The following is a 26,825-nucleotide window of genomic DNA, read 5'->3' as shown; positions in this document are numbered from 1 at the left end:
ATGTATGTCTGTGTCTGGGTGTCAGATCTCCTGGAACTGAAGCTACAGACAGTTGTGAGCCACCATGTGGGTGCTAGGAATTAAGCCTGGTTCCACTGGAAGAGCAGCCAGTGCTCTTAACTGCTGAGCCATTTCTCCAGCCCCGAGACTCATGGTTTTATGAACATACCTATAATAAGGTGGCTTATAACGGAATAGCATTTCACCTGGCAGTGGTGGTCCATGCCTTTCATCTAAGGGCTTGGGAGGCAGAGGCAGGACAGATGCTATTCCAAACTCATAAGTTATTAATCCAGTTGTTTTAGGTCATGTTCTTATAATAAGTGGTGTTGATACGCGCACACACATAGAGAGACAAATGGCCTTGTGGCTGTGTGTCACCAAGGTCAAGAGTTTTTCTTCTAAAGTGCCCTTTGCTCAACTAAGAATGAGAACTTTGCAACCTAAGAATGAGAACTCAGCAAATCAAAGGAGACAACCATTCCCAGACTTAGGATTTGTATGTGTGTGGTGTACATGTTAATTTGTGTGCAAGCATGTGGAAGTCAGAGATCAACCTGGAGTGTCTTCCCCAGTTGTTCTCTCTCTTATTTTTTGAGGCAGAGTCTAACCAAACCTGCAGCTCAGCAATTCTCTGGGTTGCCTGGCCAGTGAGGTCTAGGGACCTACCTATCTCTACTCTTCCCTCTGACAGGGTTATAGAAATGTGCCTGGAACCTGGCTTTTTAAATGGACTCTATTTTACATGGACTCTAGGAATCAAAACTCAGGCTCACCTCATGCTTACTCAGCAAACATCCGAGCCATCTCCTCAGTCCAGGATTCCAAATTTATTTATTTATTTATTTATTTATTTATTTATTTATTTATTTATTTATTTTGTTTTTCGAGACAGGGTTTCTCTGTGTAGTCCTGGCTGTCCTGGAATTCACTCCGTAGACCAGGCTGGCCTTGAACTCAGAAATCCGCCTGCCTCTGCCTCCCAAGTGCTGGGATTAAAGGCGTGCGCCACCACTGCCCGGCCTACGATTCCAAATTTAAAATGAGTGAAATTCCCCTAATCAAAATTCCGAAATCCTGAATCAGTACTTTCTGCCCAGCAGTAAGTTAACACAAGGGTAAATTTCTAACTGTGACCTATGTGACCAGTCATAGCCAAAGCATGGATGTGCTGGAACTAGGGTGTCAAATTGTCCTCACACTCTGTGTATAAGGTTTGCATTAAATACAAATGCATTTCAAGTTTGAATTCCAACTACATTGCAATAATCATCTCATGTATATATGAACTTTCCAAAATCTCAAATATTTCTGATCTCAAGTGTTTCAGATGACAGTCAGGCTTCACCACCAAGTCTTCACGACCCAGAAAATAAATAGGTAAAAAATAAAATTGCTCTCAAGCATATATGCAACCATTTCAGTGTAGAGTACTTATAGATTGTTCTGTTTTTAAAGACAGGGCAGGGATCCTTGTGACACCAGATCCCTGGATGCTGACAGTCTCCGCTGTTTGCCCCGGGTTGGCTCCAGGTTTGGCCTGGCCTGGTCTGGCTCAGTCAGGCACATGCTTAGTTAAGGTAAAATGGGCTTCCCCACTGTAGCAGAAACTCACCCTGTATGAAAACAGGCAGAGACACCAGAAACTAGGACCATTTTCAAATGAAATTGATTCCAATTTCAAAGTAGCCTGAAACTATCGAGAAAACAAGGTCTCAGTCCCCCAGGTTTGTCCTATAGCATGGGGCCTCTCACTCCAGCGTCCCTTTGGCATGGACAGACAGTCACTATGTCATCTTTCCTAGTCAATTACTCGGCTCCCCTTTGTCTCTGGGAGACTCTCTTGCTGTCCAAATATTGTCTAGAATAATTTTACTTTAAGGTTTCTATTAAAAGTCTGTTAAGTTTGTGTGATTTTCCTGGATGGATTCCAACAGAATGAAGAAAAACTTGTAGAAGGTTTATTGAGGAAAGATGAGTAAACCTTTGAAAGTTTACAGCCAGATGACTTATTTAAAAGAAGAAGAAATACCATTTCCTAATGCATGCATAGAAAAGCTCTGCTCTGGAAAGTTCGTCTGGGTAGTAAGAGGTGCTCAATTGTTTGTTTGGTTGGTTTGGGCTTTTTGAGATAAGGTTTCTCTGTGTAGCCCTGGCTCTCCTGGAACTTGCTTTGTAGACCAGGCTGGCCTCGAACTCACGTGGACCTGCCTGCCTCTGCCTCCTAATACTTTGACTGGATTAAAGGCATGTGCCACCAAGCCCAGTGAGAAACTCAGTTGTTTAAAAGGTTATTGATTCTACAAACATTCATTGAGTTCTCCTTCTGTGCCACGTGCTGGGGGCCTAGAGGCTAGCGTTTGTCCTTTTGCTCAGAACTCTATTCTGAAGTAGTCCTGCATGGCTTGGATAGCAAGTTAGCTGAGGGAACAAAGGGCCTATGTACCTTTCCATAATTTAATTTTAATTCCATAAACCCTTTCACCAGGATTTAATGGCAGAAGTGTATGAGCATTCTCCACCACACACTTTTTTTGTGACAGATGTCCACCCTGTAGCCACCAGGCAGCATGTAGTCTGCTATATCTATAAATATGGCCTAGCACAAAAGTTAAAAGGGGGGAGGGGCTTAAAATATTATGACCTTCCTCCCCTCCCCCAGCACCCGTCTTGTGAAGTTGACTGTGCAGGTCTCAAGTATGAACTTTGCAGATGACAGCATTTGGCTGAGTGAAGCCACTCCCTGCTGGAGTGGATGTTTGTCTCTGGAGCATCTGGGTCACCTTTCTTTGAATCATACCTGAAGAAAATTAACTGAGAGAAACAAAACTATTTCACTCTTCATTTGCAGCAGTGTTGCTCCACAGATCTTTTACTGCCTAGAAACTAGTAGGTACTGGCTATAGGAAAGCTGTACTCTTTATTTTCCCCCCAATTTGGGGAGCACTAAATTCACTTTTAGAAGTAGTCATTTCTGTCCTGTTACTCTCTGACCACTCTCACAGTCATCTGAGTTACCCTACCCATGATGCCTTGTGCCCCAGCAACTCAGCCCAATTAGTACAGTGTCCTGCTGGGGAACCAGTCCATGATCTCTGATAGTCTGTCCTACATTAGAACCAGGATAAAGAAGAAACTGTACAATCTACCCTTTATGTTGAGTTGTTTTGCTTTGAGATAAGGTCTCACTATGTAGCCTAGGCTGGCCTTGAACTTGCAGCATTCCTGGCTCAGCCTCCTGAGTGCTAGGATTACAAGGTGGACATCCCCATGCCCAGGTTACCCAGTCTTCTTAATGTAAAGGTCTTCCCTTTGGTTTGTTGCTGCTGCTGCTGCTGTGATTTCCTTTGCTATGCTGTGTGTGTGTGTGTGTGTGTGTGTGTGTGTGTGTGTGTGTGTGTGTGTGTATGAAATTAAAAAATTGAGAGCATTCAGGATAAGAATAGCCAGGAGCGAAGACCAGCCTGGAAGAGCATCTGCAGTTGGCTGGGTAAAGAGAACAACACACACAGACACTATAGAATTCTACTCCCCTGTAAAGCGTGCGGGTATGATGTTTGCAGGAAAATGGATAGAAGAGAAGGTCATGATGTTAAACAAAACAAGCCATGCTCACAGAGATAGTAACATGTCTGCCCGCCTGTGCAGAATCTAGGTTTACATTCACATATGCATGCATACAGACATATATGCATACACATATGTAGGACAGGAGCAAAGAAAGGATATTATTTGGGGAGGAACAAAATTCTAAAGAGAGGGTAAATAGAATAAATGTGACATGAAAAGGCCTGTGGGGGAGAGGGAGGGGGGAACAGCAAGAGGTGGGGAGGGGTAGGATGAGCTAAGCACAAAGTGTAAATAACGACACACAGGTGTGGAAAAAGCCACAGTGAAACCCAGGACTTTAAAAACCTTCTTCTACCTGTGCTCTGATAGTTATTTACTGAGCATCTGCTTCTAGCTCAGGGAACCTGCTGGGTCCTGCAGAATTGAATATCCTAAAAACACAAGGCCAGCTCTCTGGAAGTTACAGTCTCAAAGGGAGAGCACAGGAACATTTACAGGGAAACGGAGGGAAGGTATTTGTGTTCTGTGACTACAGAAGGAGGAGAGGTTAACTCTGAGTTCAGGCTGCTCCTCACAGAGAACTGCTATTCTTCCTACTGCTGGACGGCAAAGCCACCAGATACTGAATGGAGGATCTAGTTTTCCATAATCTCAAAAATGGTTCCTATTTACTGCCACAGGTGGCTTGTGTGTAAATGGGATCTTGCCAGCTTCTCGGTACTGCTCACTTTATACTTTAGATCCGAAGGTCACAGCATTAAAAAACAAAACAAAAATCCTGGATATTTCTTAAGGAATCTAGTTATGGTACTTGAGTATAATTTCAAAATTGAAGTTTCAAACACAAGCAAATAGTACTTTGTGGGGTGAGTAGGGAGTTGGAGGGGAGGCTAGCAGGGAAGGGGACTAGAAACACGGTGAGGGAAGCTGACACCAACCCAGGGAACTTAAGGCTATAGTTCCCAAAGCCGAGGGTAACTTCCGGTTTGTTTTGCCTACCACGTGGAATGCTCCCGGGGCCTTGACGGGTCTGAAGCCCTCCACAGGTAAACACTGGTCAGCGTGGCCGTTGCAGAAGCAGCTGCCCTTGACGATGAAGTCGTAGATTGCGTAGTGTGTAAAATGATGAGGCTTTGCGTTCAAGTCGTTCCTCTGACAAGGGCAGGACTGTCGCTTGAGCAGCCTCACACGGAGGTTGGTGATCTTCAGCTGCTCCTGCACTTTGGCACTGTAAGGGTTTTCTATGTCATATGGTGGTGACAGAGCTCTGAAAATTACCTGTAAAGAGAAGAAAACACCATGTGGCACACCCCGGTTTGGTTTGCGCAGTGCAGTCCTGGTTTGATTTATACCTTTTGTTATCTGCAAGTGATAAGATAACCAGAGGCTTTTAGACCTTGGTCACACCTGGAGAGGAGCCATCCTGTTATTTTAGGGCACAGGTGTACTGCCTGTTGGAGTACAGATGGGGAATGGGGCACAACCAACGGAACTTTGGCTCTCGAGATGAAGGTGGCCACGCAGAGATTGTGGGAAGAGCATTCTTGGCAGAAGAAACAGCCAGCTTCCAGGCCCTGCAGCAAAGCCAAGTTTGACTTATCTCAGGAAAAACAATAGCCCGGGCATGGCGGCACATCCGAGTGAGGCAGGAGGATCACATGAGTCGAGAGTTTCAAGACCAGCAAGGGAAACAAACATAGAGAGAGAAACCCTGTGTCAAAACCAAACTAACAAGGTCAGTGTGAATGGAGACAGTGACCAAGGGAAGAGTGGCTGGGGACACCAGAAAACCAATGACAGACAGACATGCAGAGAAGGAGGCCTTGGAAGGCTGTGGTGGGGTCACTTGCCCCGAAAGGATCCAATGGGAGTGTGTAGCTACATATCCGATCTGAGTCATTCCATGTTCTAAAGAGATAGTGTCACTTCCCAGAGCAGAACAGTTTGTACAGAGTCAGGGCAGTAATTGTAGTGGAATGTGTGGTTAGCACAAAGGAGGCTTGATACCTACCTCTTCAGTAAACATGTACCTACCAAGTCAGAAATCAAACAGGAAGATCAGTTGGGAAGCAACTATAACGTCAAAACCCAGGGCCTTGTATTTCTGAGTGAACTTTGATCCTTCCAAAGACCTAATGGCTTAGCAATTGGGGCCATTTTTGCAATTTGGTTGTCCTTTTTGAAACTGCCTTCTGTATTTGTGACACTTTCAAAACGAGCATCCTTACAGACAGTCGATGCACTGCCTTTGAGGGTGGATAGATTTCAGAAGTCATTTAAATTAAGTCCAAGAGTAAGGAGAAAAGTGTCTGGACAGCACTCTGCTCAGGAGTGAATATGCTATGTTAATGAGGTTGCTTCTATTGTGTAGGTTACAGTTGGACTCTGAGGTTTTGGGGAGGAAGCTAGCAGGAGGAAGGCTCAGAAGGATAGAAATCTTCGGCCATGTGTGAGTCTCTACAGTATACAGGGGTCATATAGTGCCTCCGACATGGCTGCTTCACCGTCCCTAGCTTGCCTGTCTCCAGGAGGAGCTAGGTTGGCAGGAGAAGCCAACCAATGGAAGCCAAGGGAGAGAAGAGATTCTGAGGTAGGATGTACCGTGAAATAGTATTTAGAATGCATGCTTATTACAGAGGTTTTAAAAAGACATAGAATAAAGTCTTAGGCAATCTCGGCCATTAGGTGTGTTGAGGCATTGAGTATTTTCTGGGCTGTAAGGACTTAAAAGCTCTAAAAACAATAAATTAAAAAAAGGAGAGATATTTTTGTAACTAAGTAGTGCAAAAATAATTATCAGATATAGGCGTCAGAAAAACTACCACTCGGGGGAAAATGTGTCCAAGTGAAATTTTAGGAAAATAAATCTTTCTTAAGGAATGCCTTAGATATAAAATTTTCATTTTAGAAATGGATTTTAGCGGGGTTGGAGAGACGGCCCAGCAGTTAAGAATACTTGTTGCTCTTATAGAGGATGGAAGTTCAGGTCCCAGCACCGACATAGTGGCTCACAAACATCTGTAACTCTGGTGTCAGAGGATCCAATCCCGCTTTCAGGACTCCTGAAGCACCAGACACATAGATGGCACACACATATATGTGCAAGCAAAATGCACATTAAAAATAAACGTTGTAGATTTTTTAAAAAGTGGCTGGGCATGGGGTCATAAGGTTTTAATCACAGCTCTGGGAGGCAGAGGCAGGTGGATCTTTGAATTCAAGGCCAACCTAGGCTACAGAATTAGCCAGGGCTACGCAGAGAAACCATGTATCGCCCCCCTCCCCCCCGCCTCCACCCCCCCCCCCAAAAAAAAAAAGGAAAGAAAAAAGAAACTTGTTTTCTAGCAAACGCCTGAAAAGGCAGGAATCAACTCTGGAGAACCATGTCTCCATGCCTATGACAGTAAAACTGCCCTTGATAAAATATATCGGTGCCTGGGGTGGGATTCAATAGATGCTGGTCCTTTATACAGTAGGCAGAATGATTTCCATTATAAAAAGGAAAGCTGAATTACTTCACACCCTTGCTTAACCATCCATCCTCCTCTCTGCCCTGCCAAAGACCCATTTTCTTCAGAATAAAACACAGTCTTTCAATGGCCCCGCCTGATTTTGCTTCTTAGTACTTATAGTACTTGCACTTAGTACCTGACAGTCTATTTATAACTATTTGTTGTTAGTACTTATAGCTCTTGCACTTAGTACCTGATAGTCTATTTATAGCTCTTTATTGTTAGTACCTATAGTGCCAGTACTTAGTACCTGAAAGTCTCCTTATAGCTGTTAGTTTATCCATTCATTGTCTTCCCAGGATAGCCTGAAAACGTCTTGGGGATAGTCCTAGTGTCACAAGAACCACCCTGGCGCTTTGTTTAATGCATCTTTTGGTGAGTGACTTAATTACGAAGTTACCCTCTGCACCTGAGTAATAGTGGGATTCTGAGCATCCTCTCTCTGTGCAGAGCTCCTGTGGAGACCCCTGCTGAGTTCCACGGCTTAGCATCAAAGGGGTAAGAAAGGACAGAAGAAACAGAGTCTGTATTTGCCAACTAACCAGCCTATGCACTTCTAGTTATTTCTAAACATCTCAAACCTAGACCAGTTTCATCTTAAAAGGATTCTGGCCCATTTCTACCCACATGTAAAGTTGTTGGAAAATGACACAAAGGAACTGAAGTTCCCAGCAAACTGTATGTCACCTAACTGAGAGAGAGTCATTGTAGAAGAAATGACGCTTGCCTTTTAAAGACAGAAATCAGAACACATCTCATAGTTTGAAAGCCTGAACAAACAAAACTCTCCAAAGCTGGAGACACTGTGGAGAAAACTGTAAATGAGACTAGTTTTCAACATGTCACCCCCCAGACAGCAGCATTTCTCTTATCTCTTCATGCAGGCATCGAAAGGCATGAACTGGGCAAGCAATGCCCACTGAGGAGCTGGTACTGTGCTCTGTCCTGTCTGCCCACCCTTCCTTTTCCTGGACATTGGTGGCAGCTGTCTGCACTCTGTTCCGGCCACGTGCTTACCCTTGACATTTACCCTGACTCCCTCTCCCCACCCCACCCCTCTCATCCTCAGAGTTGTTTAGCACCAGCACAGGGGGAGGAAGATCTGTCAAGGTTTGGGGAAACTTAGAGGCCCTTTTGCTTCCTGAACCCAGCCCAGGGAGGCTGAATGGTGGCTCTGTGCTGGGTGTGCATGACTCCACAGTTGGCACGCTGATATCAGCAGGGAAGGGACATCATGACCCCCGAGGCTGCATGCTGGAAAGGAGACAGCACAGTGCCACAGACACAAAGGGGAATGGGAATTTAAACCATGAAATCTTTTTTTGTTTTTCCCAGAGAGGAGACACCTTAATCTGATACTCTGGGAAGAGGATCTAGCCTGTATCAGGAAACAAAACCAGAGCCAGTCCAGATGCTGCAAAGTCCTGGCAGGTGGCCCTTGGGTCCCACCCAGAAGTAGCCTGTGTGCCACTACGGGATTGAGAAGAAAGGCACTGTAGAAGCCTTCCATTTCCCAGAAGCCTCTTCTTGTTTTGTCCCCATGAAGAAGGGTAGGTGCCCGTGGGTCTGCCCATCATTCATCTGCCTCTAGTTGCTTCTGAATACATACTCCCAACAGGGGCACTTTTAGAGCCAGGAGCGCTGTCTCCTGAGCAAGATTAAGTCCTTTCCCAGCCTGTTAGAGCCAGGGCCCAATGCCCCATGATTCTTTTTCCTTAAATGAAGTAATTTTATTGTGTTTTAGTTATCGGCATTCTGCTCTTTCCAGAAAAGTATGCCATTCAAACTTTAGAAGACAATTAAGCTGCTCACACTCTGTTTTACCAAAGAGGGCCAGGAAAATGAGCTCAGTAAGGTCTTTCCCCCTAAACTCCAGTGCATAATGCAAACAATTCTGTACAGTTGGCGAGTATTCTTCCAAGTCAAGAACTATGCCTCTACATCAGTAGTTCTGAAAGTGTAGTCCTTGGGGGAATTTGTTAGAAAAGCAAATTCTTGAGCCCTCTCCCAAGCCAAACTACATCAGCAACTCTGCAAGCCTGGCTGAGCAATCTGACTTTCAGTGGGCCCGATTCTGATGCAGAGGAGAGAGTGAGACGCAGGCTGCAGTGGCAGTGCCATATAGTTTAAAAACAAACCTGCTTAGAATGCCATTGTACGGATGACATAATTTATTTAGCCGGGCTGCTATTGTTAGGCAATGAAGCTGTTTCCTTCTCCGCGTAACCAAATACAATGAACAACACTGTAAGTGAAATGTGGACTTCCATGGCTTTTTCCTAACTTCCAAGTAAAATCAGTGGAGCAAAGAAAATGCATCATTTAGACATACCTGCCCTTCTGAATGAATCTTAAACCCTTTCCCCTGGTCTTGTCTGACCCCCCCCCCCCCCCCCCCCACTTCTCGTTTGCTTGTTTGTTTTTCAAGACAGAGTATCACTATGTAGCTCCGACTGTCCTGGGAGCTCACTATGTAGTCCAGGCTGGCCTTGAACTCACAGAGATCCACCTGTCTCTGCCACCTGAGTGGTGGGATGAAAGGCCCGAGTCACCACCCTGGGCTTGCCTGAGTCCTGTGAGGCTAGGATCCCTAATGTCACCTGTGGCTGTGGATTCTCAGCTCAGGCTCTTCTCATGTCTTAGTGTTAGGGGGCAATCCTTAAAGCAGGCTAGATTCTCTCTCTCCTGGACCTTTTACATCTACAAGACTTAGTTGGAGGAAGCTGGTAACTAGGGATGGGCCCTGCAGTGGAACGGCCCACGATATCTTGGCTGCTGATACAGCATGACCAACGGCCTCTTTCTCCTGCTGCCAAACTTTCCCCACCATGATGGATTTTATGTTCTTGTACCCTAAGCCAAAACAAACCCCTTGTCTCTTATAAACAAACAAACAAACAAACAAACAACAAATCACCAAATGAGACAGTATATTGAGAATTAGAAAAAAACAAACAAACAAACAAACAAACAAAAAAACAGCATTCTGTGTCTTTTTTGTGTGTGTGTTTTGAACTGGGAATTGTTTAAGGCTGCATGAACAGAATAGGGATTAAACAAGCATCAGGTACATAACCATGAAGGCATTCTTCCAAAAATGTCTTACATATTGCCCCATGCTTTACATTTATTGTGTAGGCAGATGAGAGAGAAGGGGGGGGGGGGAGGGAGAAGGGGCGGGGCAGAGCGAGCTCAAGAAAATCAGTCTGCCTCCAGAAACGGTTATCACATTAGAAACGTACTTCTTCAGTTGCTATCTCGGGAACGTTTTAAGCTCACATTGATCACCCACCGTGTAGATATCCTCGGGTCTTGCTCTAGGATGGCAGTTGCTTAAGGATTCATTGATGGTGTCTTATTTTCTGTCTGTATACATTAGACGGAGCATTCAGAGAGCTGGGATCTTGTTCGGTTAACAGCTACGGCATCTCTGCATGCCCCATAGTGTCAAGCACATGATAGCATTTCATTGTGAGACGAACGAATGAATGAATGAATGAATGAATGAACTGCTCCTCAAATTTCATTTTAAAAAGAGCAGTCAAACAGGGACTAGACTTAGAAATAAGAAAACAAGTTTGTTCTTAAAACCTCTTCCTGAATTAGTCCTTGATGATTTCATATATACAACTCGCAGACTGATAAAACTACATACTCAAAACGAGAATCACGTGAACACTGGACTTATTACTATCTATGTAAAATATGTGTTACATCTCATAATGACTTTCTGGCTTCCCTCTCTTCTATAGCATATAAGGTTTTTATGTTCAAAGAAGCAGCGTTCGCTTCTGTTATATTCACATTTCCTTACTGTTATTTGCTTTTGTTCAAGCCAGAGTTCACTACCACTTCCTCCCTTGCCTCCTTCACCTTCTTCCTCCTCTCTCTGTCTGAGTCTGTCTGTCTGTCTGTCTGTCTGTCTGTCTATCTGTCTGTCTGTCTGCCTTTCTCCTCCTTCCCTTTCTTCCTCCTCCCTCCTTCTTCCCCCTTCTTCCTTCCTTTTCCTGGTTCTCTTCCTCCTCTCCTTCCTCCTCTTCTTCCTCCTCCTCCTCCCCTTCTTCTCCTTCCTCCTCTTTCTCCTCCTCTTCCTCCTCCTCTTTTTCTTCCTCCGTTCTCCTCTTCCTCTTCTTCCTCCTCTTCCCCCTTTCCTCCTCCTCCTCTTTTTTCTCCTCCTCCTTCTTCTCTTCTCCTTCCTCCTCCTCCTCTTCCTCCTCAAGACAGGATTTCTCTGTGTAACAGAACAACCCTAGCTGTCCTGGAGCTCACTCTGCAGATCAGACTGGCCTTGAACTCTCAGAGATCCATTTGCCTCTGCCTCCCAAGCACAGGACTGGCATTAAAGGTAACCTCACTTGTTCTTACAGAATTTCTAAGTGTAGAACCTGAGACTGCTGCTGTGAGCCCCTCCCCGAGAGCATCCTTTTTTTTTTTTCATTCAGTCCAAACATACTTCCAATTTCTTCTTTGACTTCTAAGTTATTCAAGAAAATGTTAATTTCCAAGTACTTTGGGACTTCCCAAGATATCTTCTTGTTGTTGGTTTTCTAATTTAACTCTCTTGTGGTCAGAGAGCATTTACATGATGCACATGTGTTATGTACCGTCTACCTTGATAAAAATTCCTTGAAAGGGCCATGACCTTTTCAACTGTCACAATCATCATGTCTATGCCCCTGAGCATGTGCAACTTCTGCTTTATGTATTTCGAAGTGCTGCTTTGGGGTTCATAAATAGTTAAGATTGTTATATTCTTATAATGAATTCCTTTATCAATATGAAATGTTTCTCTTTAGCTCTAATAATTGTCTTTGGTCTGAAGTCTACTTTCTCATCTGCTTTCTTCCTTTAGAAATATATTTTATGCTATCCTTTAGCTGAGTCTCATAGTTAAGCAAGATTCTTGTAGACAGTTCAACTGACCTTTTTTAAACATCTAATTCAGTCTAACAATCTATAATAATGATAATTTATACCTATCAACACTTAATGTGATTGTTGATGAAACTGTGTTTAAACCTATTTCATACTACTGTTTCATAACAAAACATATATATTTCCCTTTCAGGCTTTTTTTGTCCTCTTCTGGACTGACTAGTCCAGAAACTTATTTATCTCCTTTTTGTTCAAATATTGAACTTTTTGAAAAATGATTGCTTTATAAGATACATATTTTCCTTCAATGTTAGGGAATGATTCCAGGGCTTTTTGTGTGCTAGACAGGGACTTTACTATTAAGCTGCCTTTAGCTTGTATCATCAACTAAAACCTAACCAGGATGGTCACATATACCAACTCAACTATGGTATAATAAAATTATAGCAATACACGCCTATTCCCTAGCCTTCTGTGTTACCGTGTATTATAACCTCCGAAACATATTGTTGATACCTTAGCTTTAAAAAGACAGCTCTGCTTAAGGAAAATTTAAAAATAAAACCAAATTTTTTACATGTGTTTACATTTTCCATTTTTTATATTTTCTCCTTTTTGTAGCTCTAAATACTGATGTAGTATCAGAATTTGTTGTTGTTGTTATAGGTTTTTTGTTTTGTTTTGTTTTTATCTGAAGAGGGCCCTTTAACATTTGCAAATTTGCCGGTGATTTCCTGGGGTGAGGGAGGACTTTCTAGGTCTACAAAATCTCCATTGCATCTTCATTCTGAAAGGACGTTTTGCTGGGTATAGAATTTTAAGTGTTGTTTTTTTTTTTCTTTCTGTTCCTTTACATTCCATCTCCACTGTCTTGCTTGCATTGCTGAAGTCAGATGCCTTCTCACCCCCATACCTGTTCCTCTCCACATACTGTGTTATGTTACTCTGGCTGATTTTTAAGATTTTTCTTTTTACTCTTGGTCTTTAAACAATTTTGTTTATGATGTGACTATGGGTATTTTTCTTGTGTTTTGTTGAACTTCTTGATTTCCTTCTCGCAAGTAGTCCTGAGCTTTTTCCTGAGATGCAATCGAGCTACTTGAGGCAAGCTGGATCCTTTTGAGGCTTACTTTTAAGTTTTGTTAGGTAAGCCAGCCCTGTATACATGATACTATCTGTGGTGATTTGAATGAGAATGCCCCCCAAACCTCATATAGTTGAACATGTAGTTCCCAGCTGGTGAACTATTTAGGAAGGATTAGGAGGTGTGGTCTTGTTGGAGGAGGTGTGGCCTTATTGGAGGAGGTGTGACCTTATTGGAGGAAGTGTAACCTTGTTGGAGGAGGTGTGGCCTTGTTGGAGGAGGTGTGGCCTTGTTGGAGGAGGTGTGTCACTAGGGTGGGTTTTGAGGTTTCAAAAGCCAACACTAGGTTCAGTCTCTCTCCCACCCATCTCTGTCTCCTGCCTGTGGATCAGGATGTAGCTCTTAGCTACTGCTCCAGTGCTATGCCTGCCTGCCTGCCTGCCTGCCTGCCTGCCTGCCTCCCATGAAGGTTGTGGACCAACCCTCTGAGATTGTAAGAAAGCTCCCAATCAAATGCTTTCTTTTGTAAGTTGCATTGGTCACACTATCTCTTCACAGCAATAGAACAGTGACTAAGACAGTATAGGACACATTGTACCCCTCTACAGAGGCGATGAAACCCCACCAGCTACTCTAATAATGTGTTACTAGATCCACGCTGGTTTTACACAGCCAGTGTGACCTGTAGATACTGTTTCCTTTGTTCTTTGTGAGGAAAGTGCCCTTTGTTGTGTGGGTTGTAGTTTTTCTTTTTAAATTTAATTGTATTACAGTTACAATTGTAACTAGTAGTAGCCCTGAAACAGGGTCTTACTCTATAGTACAAGATAGCCTGAAACTCACTGTATAAGCCAAGTTGGCTGTGAACCAGGACAATCCTCCTGCCTTAGTCTCTGTTGTCCTAAGTGTTAAGATTATAGGTGTGAGGCACCACACCCAGTGATAGTTTTATCCCATGTGGGTTGATCAATACTCAGCTGAAAGTTTGAGAACGATCATTGGAAGTCTGTTTTCTTTCTGGAACCCCATCCTCATGAGGTCTAAGCTGCCTTGACCTTCCTGTACTCTTCTGTTTTACTTCTCACAGGTTCTCAACTCAGAGACTCCATCAGGCTCCGTCTATGTTCCTCCTTCCTGAATCAGCATCCGGTCACTGTCTCCAGACCGTCAGAGAGGTGATTTCAGGGCCCACCCCAAGCATCATTGTCCTGTCCCACCTGATGTCTGAAGGCCTTGAAACTGTTGTTAGCAACCAGGCATCGTCACCACCTGCCCCAGGGACCTAGCAACAGTAGGTTACATCATCATCAGCTGCCATAATAGGATATATTCCTACTGCTGCCATAAGTAGCAGATCCTCACTACATCCTCGTGTAACCAGTTAGTATCTCCTCTCTTCACCCCCTTTTCCCTTCATCCTCACTGAGAGGCAGCCTTTGTATCCCCTCTCCCCAATAAGCTGCCACATGAGACCTGCCGAATGGTGTGATCATAACAACTACTGCTTCACAAATTGTGTCTGGTATTTAGTCATTTCAAGAGAGGGTGAGCCTCATTTTTTGTCATCCATCCTGGTAAAACTCTAGAAAACTTAACTTTCATAAAATAAAATGGTAAAACCACATATAGGCTAGCACTTTTTAAAATATAAATTGGTAGAAATAGCATATTGGAAAGTTTTTGTTGTTTGGTTTGTTGTTGGGGTTGGTGGTTTTTCATTTTTCTATCCTTTCTTTTCTGTTTTTCTTTCTCTTGTTCTTTTTCAAGACGGCTTTTCTGTGTAGCCCTGGCTATCTTGGAATATGCTCTGTGGACCAAGCTGGCCTCAAACTCAGAGATCCACCTGTGTCTATCTCTTAAATATTGGGGTTAAAGGTGTATGCCACCACTGCCTGACAGGTTTTTTTTTTTTCTTTTTTCTTTTGCTTTTCGTGATGAGGTTTTACTATGAAATCCAGACTGCCTTCTAGCTAGTTCATTGTCACCTACCTGTGAGGGCCAAAAATGTCAGATCTCCTGGAGCAGCTGAACTTGGGCCCTGCAGTAAAGCCACACTCAGGAACCATCTCTCCATCTACACACAGTCTTTAATACTCTTTAACATCAACGAGGAAGGCTCTGTGCCATTGCCTTCTGAAGCCAGTTGCTGCCATCATTGTAGTTGAAGATTTTGGCACCTAACTGAAAAATGCAGAGAACATATGCTCTCTGGGAGAAGGAGGGGTGCCCTAATGTGCCCCATAACAGGATTCTGGCTTTGTGGATAGGGTTCCTCTTGGAAAGTCTGTGAAGTTTCAGGCTTTACAAAGGCCTTGCAGAGAGTGGGATCTCTGAAAGGCTAGATAAGGTGAGGACGGCAGAGTTGGCACGTGGGCGTCTGCAGTCAAACAGCTGGTTGGTTTAATTTTAGAACATTTGTCCTTGATTGTAACACACTAAGTGAAGCACCTACTTGTCTTGGAGAAGTATGTCTGACTTTTGGGGAGCACCAGAATCCTTTTGCTTACACCCCCGGGGCGTGAGGCACCCTGCTTCATCAGATAACCCACCTCTTAGAGTGGGAGAGTCTTATCTGCTGAGATAGGACAATATAACCCAATAAAGCTCTCGGTGAAGCAGGCTAAGGAATGTTGTGCACTCAAGTGACTTACTTGTCCGATAATAACCTCTGTTGTAAGTACACAAAAGCTTCTTTGCGTGTTTCAAGGGCATATTTACGGTTTTAGCGTGATGAAAGGGTACTTCTTAAATATCTTCAAAGGGAAGGAGGAGGACAGGACCGACGGGAGGGAAAAGAAACAGCAGAGGAGCAAAGTAAAAACAAAGATTGCGCTGAAAACAAATGCCCCGAATCCCCCAATCCGTATGAAGTGCTAGTGGTCCCTTTAAGTCAGAAGTCAGAATCAAAGAACTCTGACCGCAGAAGAGTCCTCAGGACCAATGATCCAGGCCTGCAAAGCTCAGAGTGGTTTACAAGATCAGCCAGCAGCTCAGAGACAGTAAGAACCAGAAGCCAGTATTCCAGCCTCCCATTTAAGAACTGTCCCTACTAGTCCCACTCACCTGCTGTAGCTATCCACTCCTGCTCTGTGGGATTAGGAAATAGTGCATGTGCCCCCTGGGACCCCTACTTGTTATCCTAATTGTGAACGGGAATGACTGCATCCTTGGGAAACATGATAATACCCATTCCTATGTAGCTCACGAAAAAGCTGAGAATGATTTTTTTTAAATAAACAAAAGTATCAGATGTAAAGATGTCTTCAAAAAAAAAATCACTATTCTTTTTTTTTTTTTTTTTTTTGTTTTTCGAGACAGGGTTTCTCTGTGTAGCTCTGGCTGTCCTGGAACTCACTCTGTAGACCAGGCTGGCCTCAAACTCAGAAATCCACCTGCATCTGTCTCCCAAGTGCTGGGATTAAAGGAGTGCGCCAAAAAAAAAAAAAAAAAAAAAAAAAAAAAAAAAAAAAAAAAAAAAAAAAATCACTATTCTTAACAAATAAAATGACTGGCATGCTGGCATGTAGTGTTTCTCTGGGCACTTTGCTTTCTTTGAGACACAGGCCAATCAGTGAATGCTAGTCAATGTGTGGGACTTATTGAGAAGTCTCAGAGCTGGGCAGTGGTGGTGCATGTTCCAGGACAGCCAGGGCCACACAGAGAAACCCTGTCTCAAAAACAACCAAACAAACAACCAAACAAACAAAAACAGAAGTCTCAGATTCTGTCCATCTACCTGGGTAACACTTTAATACTGGCGACCTGTGTTCTTAAGCGCATCCTTGGCTTGCTTCCTGGCTCATCACGATCTTCTAGCTGCTTGCCCTGTGATGTGAATGCACAGATGGCCTCCTGGTTTTTACCTGCCCTTCTCCCCCATATGGAAGCTCATTCTCTTCCCAGAAAGCTCCCTTCCAAAGCTGTTCCTTACCTGGAACGCCACTCTGTCCTCGTCACCCATTACCTACCCTGTGACTTGGCCAGGTCACCCTGTCTTACAGGTCTCATCTTCTATATCAGTTTATTCAGGAAGTTGACTTTCTCATCCCTCTTCATCAGGAGCCCACCTTAGATGTCCCCCGCCCCCCATGTCCTATTTCAAGACTTCCAAGACTTCTGGACTTGGGAGTTTCTGTGCCTACTTCTTAATCTGTTTAGTTGTCTGTATTCATCTCTAGACTATGAGCTCCCTGGACATTGGGGACTTCCTCTGCTTGCACAGCTTAACCCATATTACAAATACTTATTTGTTAAAACCCAGTCATGCTTGACAATGGTTTTTAGTTTATCAACATCTTCTTTCTTTCTTTCTTTCTCTCTCTCTCTCTCTCTCTCTCTCTCTTTTTCTCTCTTTCTTTCTTTCCTTCCTTCTTTCTTTCTAAATCCCATTTCATCCTTAAAAGTACACCTAGAGTATGGTATTATTTATCCTCATCTTTCAGATAGAGAAACTCCAAGAAAATGCTAACTTGTTCAAGGTCATGTAGCTGGGAAGTGACTCAACTAACGCTTGAACCCAGGTTGTTAGAGTCCAAATTCAGCGAACTACCGGCTATTTGGAGAATGAAAATAGATGACCAAGAGACTGGAGTCTCCCTTCTGGAGAATTAACAAGATAACAGAAGAACCTAAGTGGAGGCAGTTGGGAGGGCAGGTCAAGAGAAGAGGAGCCAAGTTCAAAAGAAAAGAGCCAGGAGGAAATATGTAAGAAGGGCTCGGGGATGAATATAATAGAACAGATTGGAAATTGTATTAATTAATTAATTAATCTATAACCATGGAAGCCCAAAGAAGGGAAAATGTAAAGAAATAAAAAGTAACAATGGTAGATGCTAATCTAAAGGGGGAAAAAAAAGACTGGAAACCTTGCCCAGTTTGGCTGGATACAGAATAGTTTTCTGTTGTTTGTTTTGAGACAGAGTCTCACTATGTATCTTTGGCCAGCCTGGAACTATGTAGAGAGATTGAAACTAAAGGTGTGAGCTGCCACACCTTACCGAATGCAGAATACTTTCCACAGCTCAGAGGGAATGAGGGTCCAGTTAGGTTTCAAGAAAGAAAATGGGAGGAGGCAACAGGAATAAGAGAGAAATAGAAGAATATTCATTCATTAGTTGAGAAATAGAGGAATATTCATTCATTAGTTGAGAGGCGTTTGAGGGATTTACACAATGAAGTGTCACATGGAAGTCGTAATGAGAACATAAGTCACTGCTTCTCCTGGGAGGGGAAGTGCTTAGGGGGTGTGGCAAATGAAATACCTATGGGTAAGGGACTGCCAGGCTTCAGGTAAAGTGGCTGAGCCCTTCTGTGTCCCTGCTATGGGTGCATAAGGAAAAGCTTCGGCTGCTACCCATCCTTGTCGACACTTGGTTTTACCAGTCATCCTCACTGTAGCCTTTGTGGTAAATATGAGCAATGTCTTGTGGTGATTTTAATTCATGTTTTTCCATTGGCGGAGAGGATTAAACATCTTTTCATGGTTGGACACACTTCTTTGATTTAGTGACTATCCAAACCTCTCACCCATTTTTGTTATTTTTCTTGAGTATGACTTTCACGAATTATTCTATGTAAACACATATTCAGGCATTAGACTTTCAAATCTTTCTCACAGTTTTAAAACACTTTCTAAAGTGTTTTAAAAGCAAAGTATTTTTTTCTTCTCTTTTTGTTTGTTTTGTTTTTTAAAGTTTAACTTGGATTTTTCTTTTGTAGTTGGGGCTTCTTGAATTTCATCTATGAAATATTTGGCTCAACCTTGGGCCATATAAACTTTTTTTAAAATACATTTTATGGGTTTAAGCTCTTATATTTGGGCTGATGGTCTGTTTCAGGTCAGTTTCTAGGTGATGTGTGTTGGCATTCCTTCTAAGCTCCCCCCAACAGTTACCTGACAATAGTCAGGTAGGCCTGGCTTACTATAAAAGGGGTTGTTTGGCCCCTCCTCACTCTTACTCTCTACCCCTTCTTCTCTCCCTGACCCATTTCTCCCTCTCTCCCCTTCCCCCTTTCACATCTGTGTTCCTAGCCAGCTCCTCCTCTTCTTCTTCTTCTTCTTCCTCCTCCTCCTCCTCTTCCTCTCTCTCTCTTTCTCTTTCTCTCTCTCTCTCTCTCTCTCTCTCTCTCTCTCTCTCTCTCTCTGTCAGTCTTTCTCCATCTCTACTCAATTCCCCTTTCCAACTCCCTTTCCTGAGCCTAAATAAACTCTATTGTATAGACCGGGGTTATATGGTTGGTACCTCACGGGAAAGGGATGCCTCAGCATGGACCTGCAGAGACATCCCTCCCATCTCACCATACCTGGCTCTACAAAACCCATCCTGACTCTTTTTTAATAAAACACAACATTGGTGCTATGACTCAGATTTAGAAATGTGCAGGTTCGCATTTCCTGCGAATCTGGATTTACAAACTCACAAGTTGTATGAGTTCACAATGCCCCATAGTCACAGGACTTTCAAGCCATCGGATCACTAAAACTCTCCATCCAAACACAGGTAAATTGGTAAGCTTCCCATAGTCACAGTCTCATTTTAAGACCTCTACCTGTGGGTGAGCTCTCTTGGCTCGAGACGGTTTTCTCTCTTAGATTCTCTCTTGCATGGTGCTGAAAAAAAAAAAAAAAAATCCTAGGCCTGGGGCTCTGAGCTCCACAGCTCAGGTGCTGGTCCCGCCTCTAGATTACTCAGTAATTTCAGTCACTAGATTACTTCGGGATGATCTAGTAAATCTGGCCAGGCTGATCATTTCATTTTAGTTATTAGTTTACCTTCAGGACGCCATGGTAAGATTAATAACTCCTTCATTCTAGTGATTATTTTATCCTCCAAGTGATAAGATTACTAACACGCCTATCCTCACCCAAAAGGGTATGTCTTCCCTGCTACCTCTAGGTTCCCTACTGGAATGCCTCCCGGCCAAATTCACAGGCTAAATTTGGCCCCAATATTGACTCTAAATGGCCACTTACTAGCGCTTTAAAAAGAAAACTTTTACTCTCGACAGCAATTCGAAAAATGGAAAGCTTTCTGTGTAGGCTTGTCCGCTCTCCCTTGTTCTCGCTGCTTTATTCTTTTGCTCTCAGGTCCTGGTTCCTTGCCACCTTGATTCTGCCTCCGCCTCCTCAGGCAGCCTCTACTCTCTACGCTCCACCACACCCCCTCACTCTTCACTTTCTGTCCCTGTCCCACCCGACCCCATGGGACATGCAGCGTGCTGCCCTGGGGTGGAATTGCTGGCAGACACACAGAGCACAGGTACAGGCGCTGCCTCTCACTCTCCCCGGGAGCCCTTGCTCTCTTGCCCCACCCCAGGCTCACCTGCTCTACACCCCTGTGGTACTCTGCTCTGCCAAGCTGCTGCCCATACTCTACCCTCCCACCTCCCCCAGCCCTGCAGCCACCACCTTCAGCGGTTTGCTCCAGTGGACAGTCTTAAATCCCTACATGCCACTACCCCACAGACAGTGAGAGGGCCAGGCCTCCTGTCCACCAGACAAAATGTGTCCATTTGTCTCTTTATGTCTGTCTCTTTACATGTTTTTATCTGCTGATATATAGCCACTTCCGCCATTCCAAGCAAACACATGACTTTCTTCCCCATAGAGTTGTAGCTTCAGTGCCATCTTGGTTGGAGGCAGTCTGTCTGCCATCTTTGTTGTGGGCAAAGTTTTCCTATGCTATTGCTTCAGTGCTATCTTAGCTAAGGGCAAGTCACATGGCTGGCTGTAGCTTCAGAGCTGTCTTGGTTAAGGGCAGTCTCATGACTATCCGCCATTTTCGTTATGGGCAATTCCCAGTTCGCTGCCTACTCACCTTAAAACAACCTAACTTAATGTCTCCGAAGACACTTCAATTATGATAAAGTTGTCATATAATTTTTCCTGCCTCGGTAAATCATAATTTTAATATTAATTTAAAGATATACAACAGTATAAAGGTTAAAGACACTGCATTAAAGATATGTTTAGCCTTGGGTTTTTTGTTTGTTTGTTTGTGTTTTGCTATTGTCATGGAGTTACAATGTACTCTCTTTATTTGCTAGATACATTCTAGCAAATAAAGAACAAATAATGAAAACAAACACAGGTTGCCTAACTCAGATATACATAGTAGATACTGGTTGTTAATCTTGTCAGAAACTTGCTAAATGTAACATTAAATGTTTAGGCTTATGACAGAGACTCCCAGAGCCTAACAATGACCCCCCCTCCACTCCCCCCAAGGACTCCAAGAAGATATGGGCACATGGACAAGATTGTCTGGATTATGATACAATAACCCCTGAGACACAACTCTCTAATGCCTTGCCCGCTGCCAGGGCTTGACCTAAACTAGACAAACAGAGGATACCCAGAGAATTAAATGCCTCATATTGCCTAAGACAAGGTGACTCATTTCTCCCACGCTCCTCCTCCACAGGAAAAAAGCTTCTTGTCTTCTGGGCCTGATGGCCAGGTTGACTCTGCCTGAGTTGTGATGGAGGCCACAAGACCTGGAAGATCTGTTTAAGTAGTGGACTGTAGACTAACCTCTGTCGTTTTAATTAATATATGACACTTGTATTATAATTTATTCTTCCCAGATTTCTGACTACATTGACAGCTAGAAAACAGACCTAGCTCCTTACCCCAAGGCAATCCACCATCTTATTGGCTCATTAGCCAATTTGTTAACTAGTTAAGACTACAATATCTCTTATCAGAGGCAGACAGGCTTGCCTTGCTCACACACTTCACAATGAAGGATCCACAAATTCAGGTGTAACCTTCTACTACTCCCTAAACTCAGTTTCCATGACTAAATGCTTCATGTTTCCTCCTCTTATTATGCCACCATCCTAACATGTACCCATAGAGTTCATATAAATTAGCCTAACCCTAATAAAACATTCCACTATATGACCCCACTATATAATCACAAGCCCAAATTTTAAGTTTCCTTTGGTTGTCTTCTACCTGTAGACTTAAAGTGTTTCTCATGCTAAATATCCTATCAGCTGTCATAGTTACAAATCTAAGTTTCCTTTAGTTATAGACTTAAGGCGGTTTTCATGCTAGACTATATGATGAACTGTCATATTCACAAGGTCATCAAAATTTCAAGTCTCCTTTGTTTGTCTTTTAAATATAAACTTAAAATTTCTTCACATTATGCTAAATTTATATTCATTCAGTCTCCTAGACAGAAAAGGCCCTTCTTGTTCCTTCTGCTCCACAAAAGGTTTTCGTCTTCCCTAAGATCACCTTAGAGAGTGTCCATGCTGTTAACAAATTTATCTCTTTTATACACTTATAAAGCTCCAAGAAACACACCCAGATCTACCTCTCATGGACCAAGAAGACACACCTACCAATCAATAGCCTAAGTTTCTACCTGTTACCTATTCCAGAGGGTGGGATTCCTCTCCTGGTTCCTGGGATTGGGGCTCCCCTCACCCCAAACACCAAGACCTAAGGGTTTCAAATGTACTTTCAATGTACACCTAAAATTTTTTTTTCTTGCAAACATACTTAACCTTATTCTCTACCTCTAATATGTACATATGTGTTTCAGCATCCTGCAAAGTCCAGGCATTTACTCAAAATCTACATCCAGAACAGCTCCAAAGAAGCAACCCACAGATGTTCCAATCTACTCTCATAAACACAGATGCTGCTACTGGACCTGCTCCTTCTACCCACAGATGGTTCCATAGACCATGGACAGTGAGGAAACAGCCAGCTCTCCTAAGACTGGACCAACATCTCCATCCTCATTTCCTTAAGTTTCCCAGAGACAAAACCATCGATCCAAAGTCAGCAGAAAGTAGTAGTAGCTGAAGATCACAATGACTGGATTCCTGCTTCACCAGGAACCTTTTTCTAGTTTTTCCTTTTTTAATTAAACGAAAATGGAGGAATGTTAACATTCCTTCTAAGCTCTGCCCAACAGTTCCTGGCAACATCCAGGTAGGCCTGGCTTACTATAAAAGGGGCTGTTTGGTCCCTCCTCACTCTCTTACTCTTTCTACCCCTTCTCCCTGACTCTCTTCTCTCCCTTTCCCCTTCCCCCATCTCTCCAAGTGCTCCTGGCCAGCCTCTCCTCTCTCTGTCTCTGTCTCTTTCTCTCTGTCTTTCTCTGTCTCAAGTCTTTTCTCAACTCCCCTTCTCATGCCCTAAATAAACTCTATTCTGTATCCTATCCATCATATGACTGGTACCTCAGGGGAAGGGATGCCTCAGCATGAACTTGCAGAGGCACCCCTCCCACCTCGCCATACCTAGCTCTACAAAACCTATCCTCTCTTTTTATAAAACACAACAATGTGAACTGACTAGTGAGGTTCTTGAGACTTAATATTGTTTCTAAGTTCTACAGGTCTAATTATATTAGTGGAAATGTCCACCTTTTCTTTCGTGAATGTTTATGGGAATGGCTGCCTTTTTTTTTTTTTTTTGCGAGAATCCTGTTGGCAGCTTCGGCACTCTTCTCATTCTTTTTTCGCCCAAGCCAGATAGAGCTTCTTAGGTCTGTAGATTGACAGCTGTCACCCAGCTTGGAAAAGTTTTTCCATCATTCCTTTGCTTTTTTGCCTTCAGCTACTTTGAGACGCTAATTGAGCATGAATCTCCTTTATATTTTTCCTAATCTCCTTTGCCTCTGTCCCCGTTCTTATAGAGTTTCTATTGGTGACATTTTTTTCACTACATAATCTCTTTGTACTGCCATACAGCATGTGTAATTTCCCCACACCCCTCTATTTCCTCAGCTCAGCCGCTGGAATCTAGGTTTTCCTTCCCATGCCAAGGCTTGGCCATGTCTTATTGGTAATCACCGGTGAGCAGAGGCAACCGTAAGGCCTGCCATTTTTGTTTCTCCTTTCTCAGATCCCAATCTTGCATTGTCTACATCTAGGACCTGAGAACAACTGGATTATGTAGCTTGCTTGTTTTTGTTTTTTCTAAATCTTAGAGCTGATAATCTTTTGTGAGTCAAAGCTCAAGTCCCATATCAGGGCTATAACTGTTAGGATATTGTAACTTGTGGAATGTTAGGAATGAAACAAAGGGAAAAAAATATCTGATTTTTGTGCTGTCGATTTGCACGTGGAAACGCAATTCTTATTTCTTTGTTAGCCCTCACAGGCTCCACTTCCCTTCCTCTCTGAAGAGCTGAGGATTCTACCTGAGAGGATTTTTTCCCCTTTGAACAAGTTGCAGTTTGTTCTCTATAGTTTTTGTTGTGTTTGGAGACATACTCAGTGACTGAATAGTAGAAGCCATTTTTCCTGGAGTACAGGGAAACACCTCTGGGAGGGGGGGTTTATTTTCTTGAGCTCCTAAGCTTTTGATTGGCCTGGTTTTCCTCACTCAATGCAATCAGAATAAAGCTTTTAGATTCTTCTTTGTCGTGGCCACTTGATTATGACAGCAAGGGACACTAATGCCAAAGTCTGTAGTAAAAAATAAAAAAGGTATTTCTCCTCTGAGGTGGAACAAGAGGGATATTCTTTTAAATGCAGTACATTAAAAGTACTGTCTGTCTGTCTATAGTGCTACAGAAAACCACAGTTACATAAACTTTCTTGTTGAATATGAGTGTGCATACTGGGAGATTTCTATAACCCAAACTTAACACTAGAATGTTCTTTCTTTTTTTTTTTTTTTTTTATTAAGACTGTATCAGGAGCAACCAAATGTCCTGTTGAAGGTTTAAAAACAAGCTTTAAACTAGCCGTTTCCCTGGTGGGGAGATCCTGGCTACCAAACAAATAGACCTCAAAAGGACCTCCCAACTTGCCTTAGGCCACAGACAAATATTTGCGGTTACTGGAGTGGTAGGTCGGACAGGGCCACTTTGCCCTTCACTGGTAGGAGACCTTGAGGTCCAGTATTAATTACCACCATGAAAAGTTTTCCCAGTAAAGATTAAGCTCACATATCTTTTCCCATTAAGTTCCAGTCTGAAGTATGAGGATTAGTTTCAAGAGTTGAATTAAGGAAAAGAACAGCAAGCTGACTTAGGAGGAAAGACTTACAAAGTGGAAGTCCAGCAAGTAATTGGCCTTTTAAAAGCAAAGCATGAAACTTTCCCAATTTGTACAGCATATTTTTAATGACTTATTTATTTTTATGTGCACTGATGTTCTATCTGCATATATGTCTATGTCAGTTCTCTTGGAACTGGGATTACAGAGGAGGAAGAGGAATTGTATCAGGTCTAAAGCAAACCCTATATGAGCTGCCATGTGGGTGTTGGGAATTGAACTTGGATCTTCTGGAAGAGGAGCCACTGCTCTTAAGCACTGAGTCATCTCTTCAGCTCCTGTACTGTGTATCTTGAAGCACTCTCTCCCAATCCAGAGATCAGTAAGTCTAAGTCTTATGACTTCTAAACAGAAAACAACACCATAAGATAATCTATGTTTTTCTCTGCTCAGAGACTAGAGATTCCTATGGAAGAGTTTGAAGCACAGGATTTTTTGCTGTCTGTTGGTTTTAAGACAAGGCCTCATTCTTTTCTTTTTAAATAATTATTTTTATTGTATGTGCATTAGTGTTCTGCCTACATATATGTCTGTATGAGAGTGTCAGGTCTTGGAGTTACAGACAATTTTGAGCTGCCATGTGAGTGCTGGGAATGGAACCTGGGTCTTCTGAAAAAGCAGACAGTGCTCTTAACCACCGAGCCATTTCTCTAGCCAAAGCATGGGATTTTTAAGGATGTTTACAAGCAGAAATGTTCTATGAGACACACCCACTTGCTGTGAGACACACCTACTTGCTGTAAGACCCACCCACTTGTTATGAGATACACCTACTTGCTATGAGACACACCCATTTGCCATGAGACACACCCACTTGTTATGAGACCCTCTTACTTGCTGAGACACACCCACTTTCTATGAGACTCACCCACTTACTGTGAGACACACCCACTTTCTATGAGATTCACCCACTTGCTGTGAGACCCACCCACTTGCTGTGAGATATACCCACTTGCTGTGAGACACACCCACTTGCTGTGAGACCCACCCACTTACTGTGAGACACATCCACTTGCTGTGAGACACACCCACTTGCTGTGAGACACACCCACTTGCTATGAGATATACCCACTTGCTGTGAGACACACCCACTTGCTATGAGATCTTACCATTGTCAAGCAGCACATCTCACTGCTGGATTGTTTTCACTAAAGGTCTTCTGCCTTAAGCTACAGTCTGTCTCCTGTAATTTCTAATCCTGAATTGGAGATACACAAAGTAAATTCCTTGTATCTTCAGTATAGAAAAGTCTTTCAAATGGTTAAGGGTGGTGATCTGCTTAGCTTTCGTTCTCTGGGTAAACTATCTACAGTGCTCCATGCTGCATAGTTTCTAGACCACTTACTTCTCTGGCTGAGCAGCAAATGGCCTCTCTTTTATTTATATGTCTAAGTCACCAATGAAAACATTTCCATTTTTTTTTCCTTCTATGATGCCAAGCAAATTCTAACCTCTGTTTCTGAATATTTCTTTTTCTGACTGTTAATGTCCACTTTTAAATCAAAATGGATGTGAAAGGTTTTTTTCTTCCCTTAACTTAAGCAATAGTCAATTTGAAAAGACCCGTGGTGCTTTTGGTACAGTTCTTTGGGAAGAAATCTGGTTGCTTCGGTGGACACTGGGGCCTGAGGGAGGGGATGAGTGGTGTTTGAGACATACATTTATGCAGTTACCTCCAGTCAGAATGAAACAAAGATGCAGGAAGGATGATGAAGGAAGGAGGGCTATTGTATTGGAGAGTGGGGGAGGGCAAG

At 43.1% G+C, this 26,825-nt stretch overlaps 1 protein-coding gene across 1 annotated transcript in view; it reads right to left on the bottom strand.

Annotated features, from left to right (window-relative positions):
• Ntn4 (netrin 4) overlaps nucleotides 1–26,825 on the bottom strand; it is a 108,091-nt gene that overhangs the window by 58,073 nt on the left and 23,193 nt on the right. The window contains exon 3 of the mRNA XM_076920013.1: nucleotides 4,570–4,848. Within this exon, the coding sequence (XP_076776128.1) occupies nucleotides 4,570–4,848 (279 nt within the window). The remainder of the gene's footprint in view (nucleotides 1–4,569; nucleotides 4,849–26,825) is intronic.

This window comes from Arvicanthis niloticus, chromosome 22 (genome assembly GCF_011762505.2).
Source record: "Arvicanthis niloticus isolate mArvNil1 chromosome 22, mArvNil1.pat.X, whole genome shotgun sequence".
Classification (NCBI taxonomy): Eukaryota; Metazoa; Chordata; class Mammalia; order Rodentia; family Muridae; genus Arvicanthis; species Arvicanthis niloticus.
This window is presented reverse-complemented; position numbering and strand designations above follow the sequence as displayed.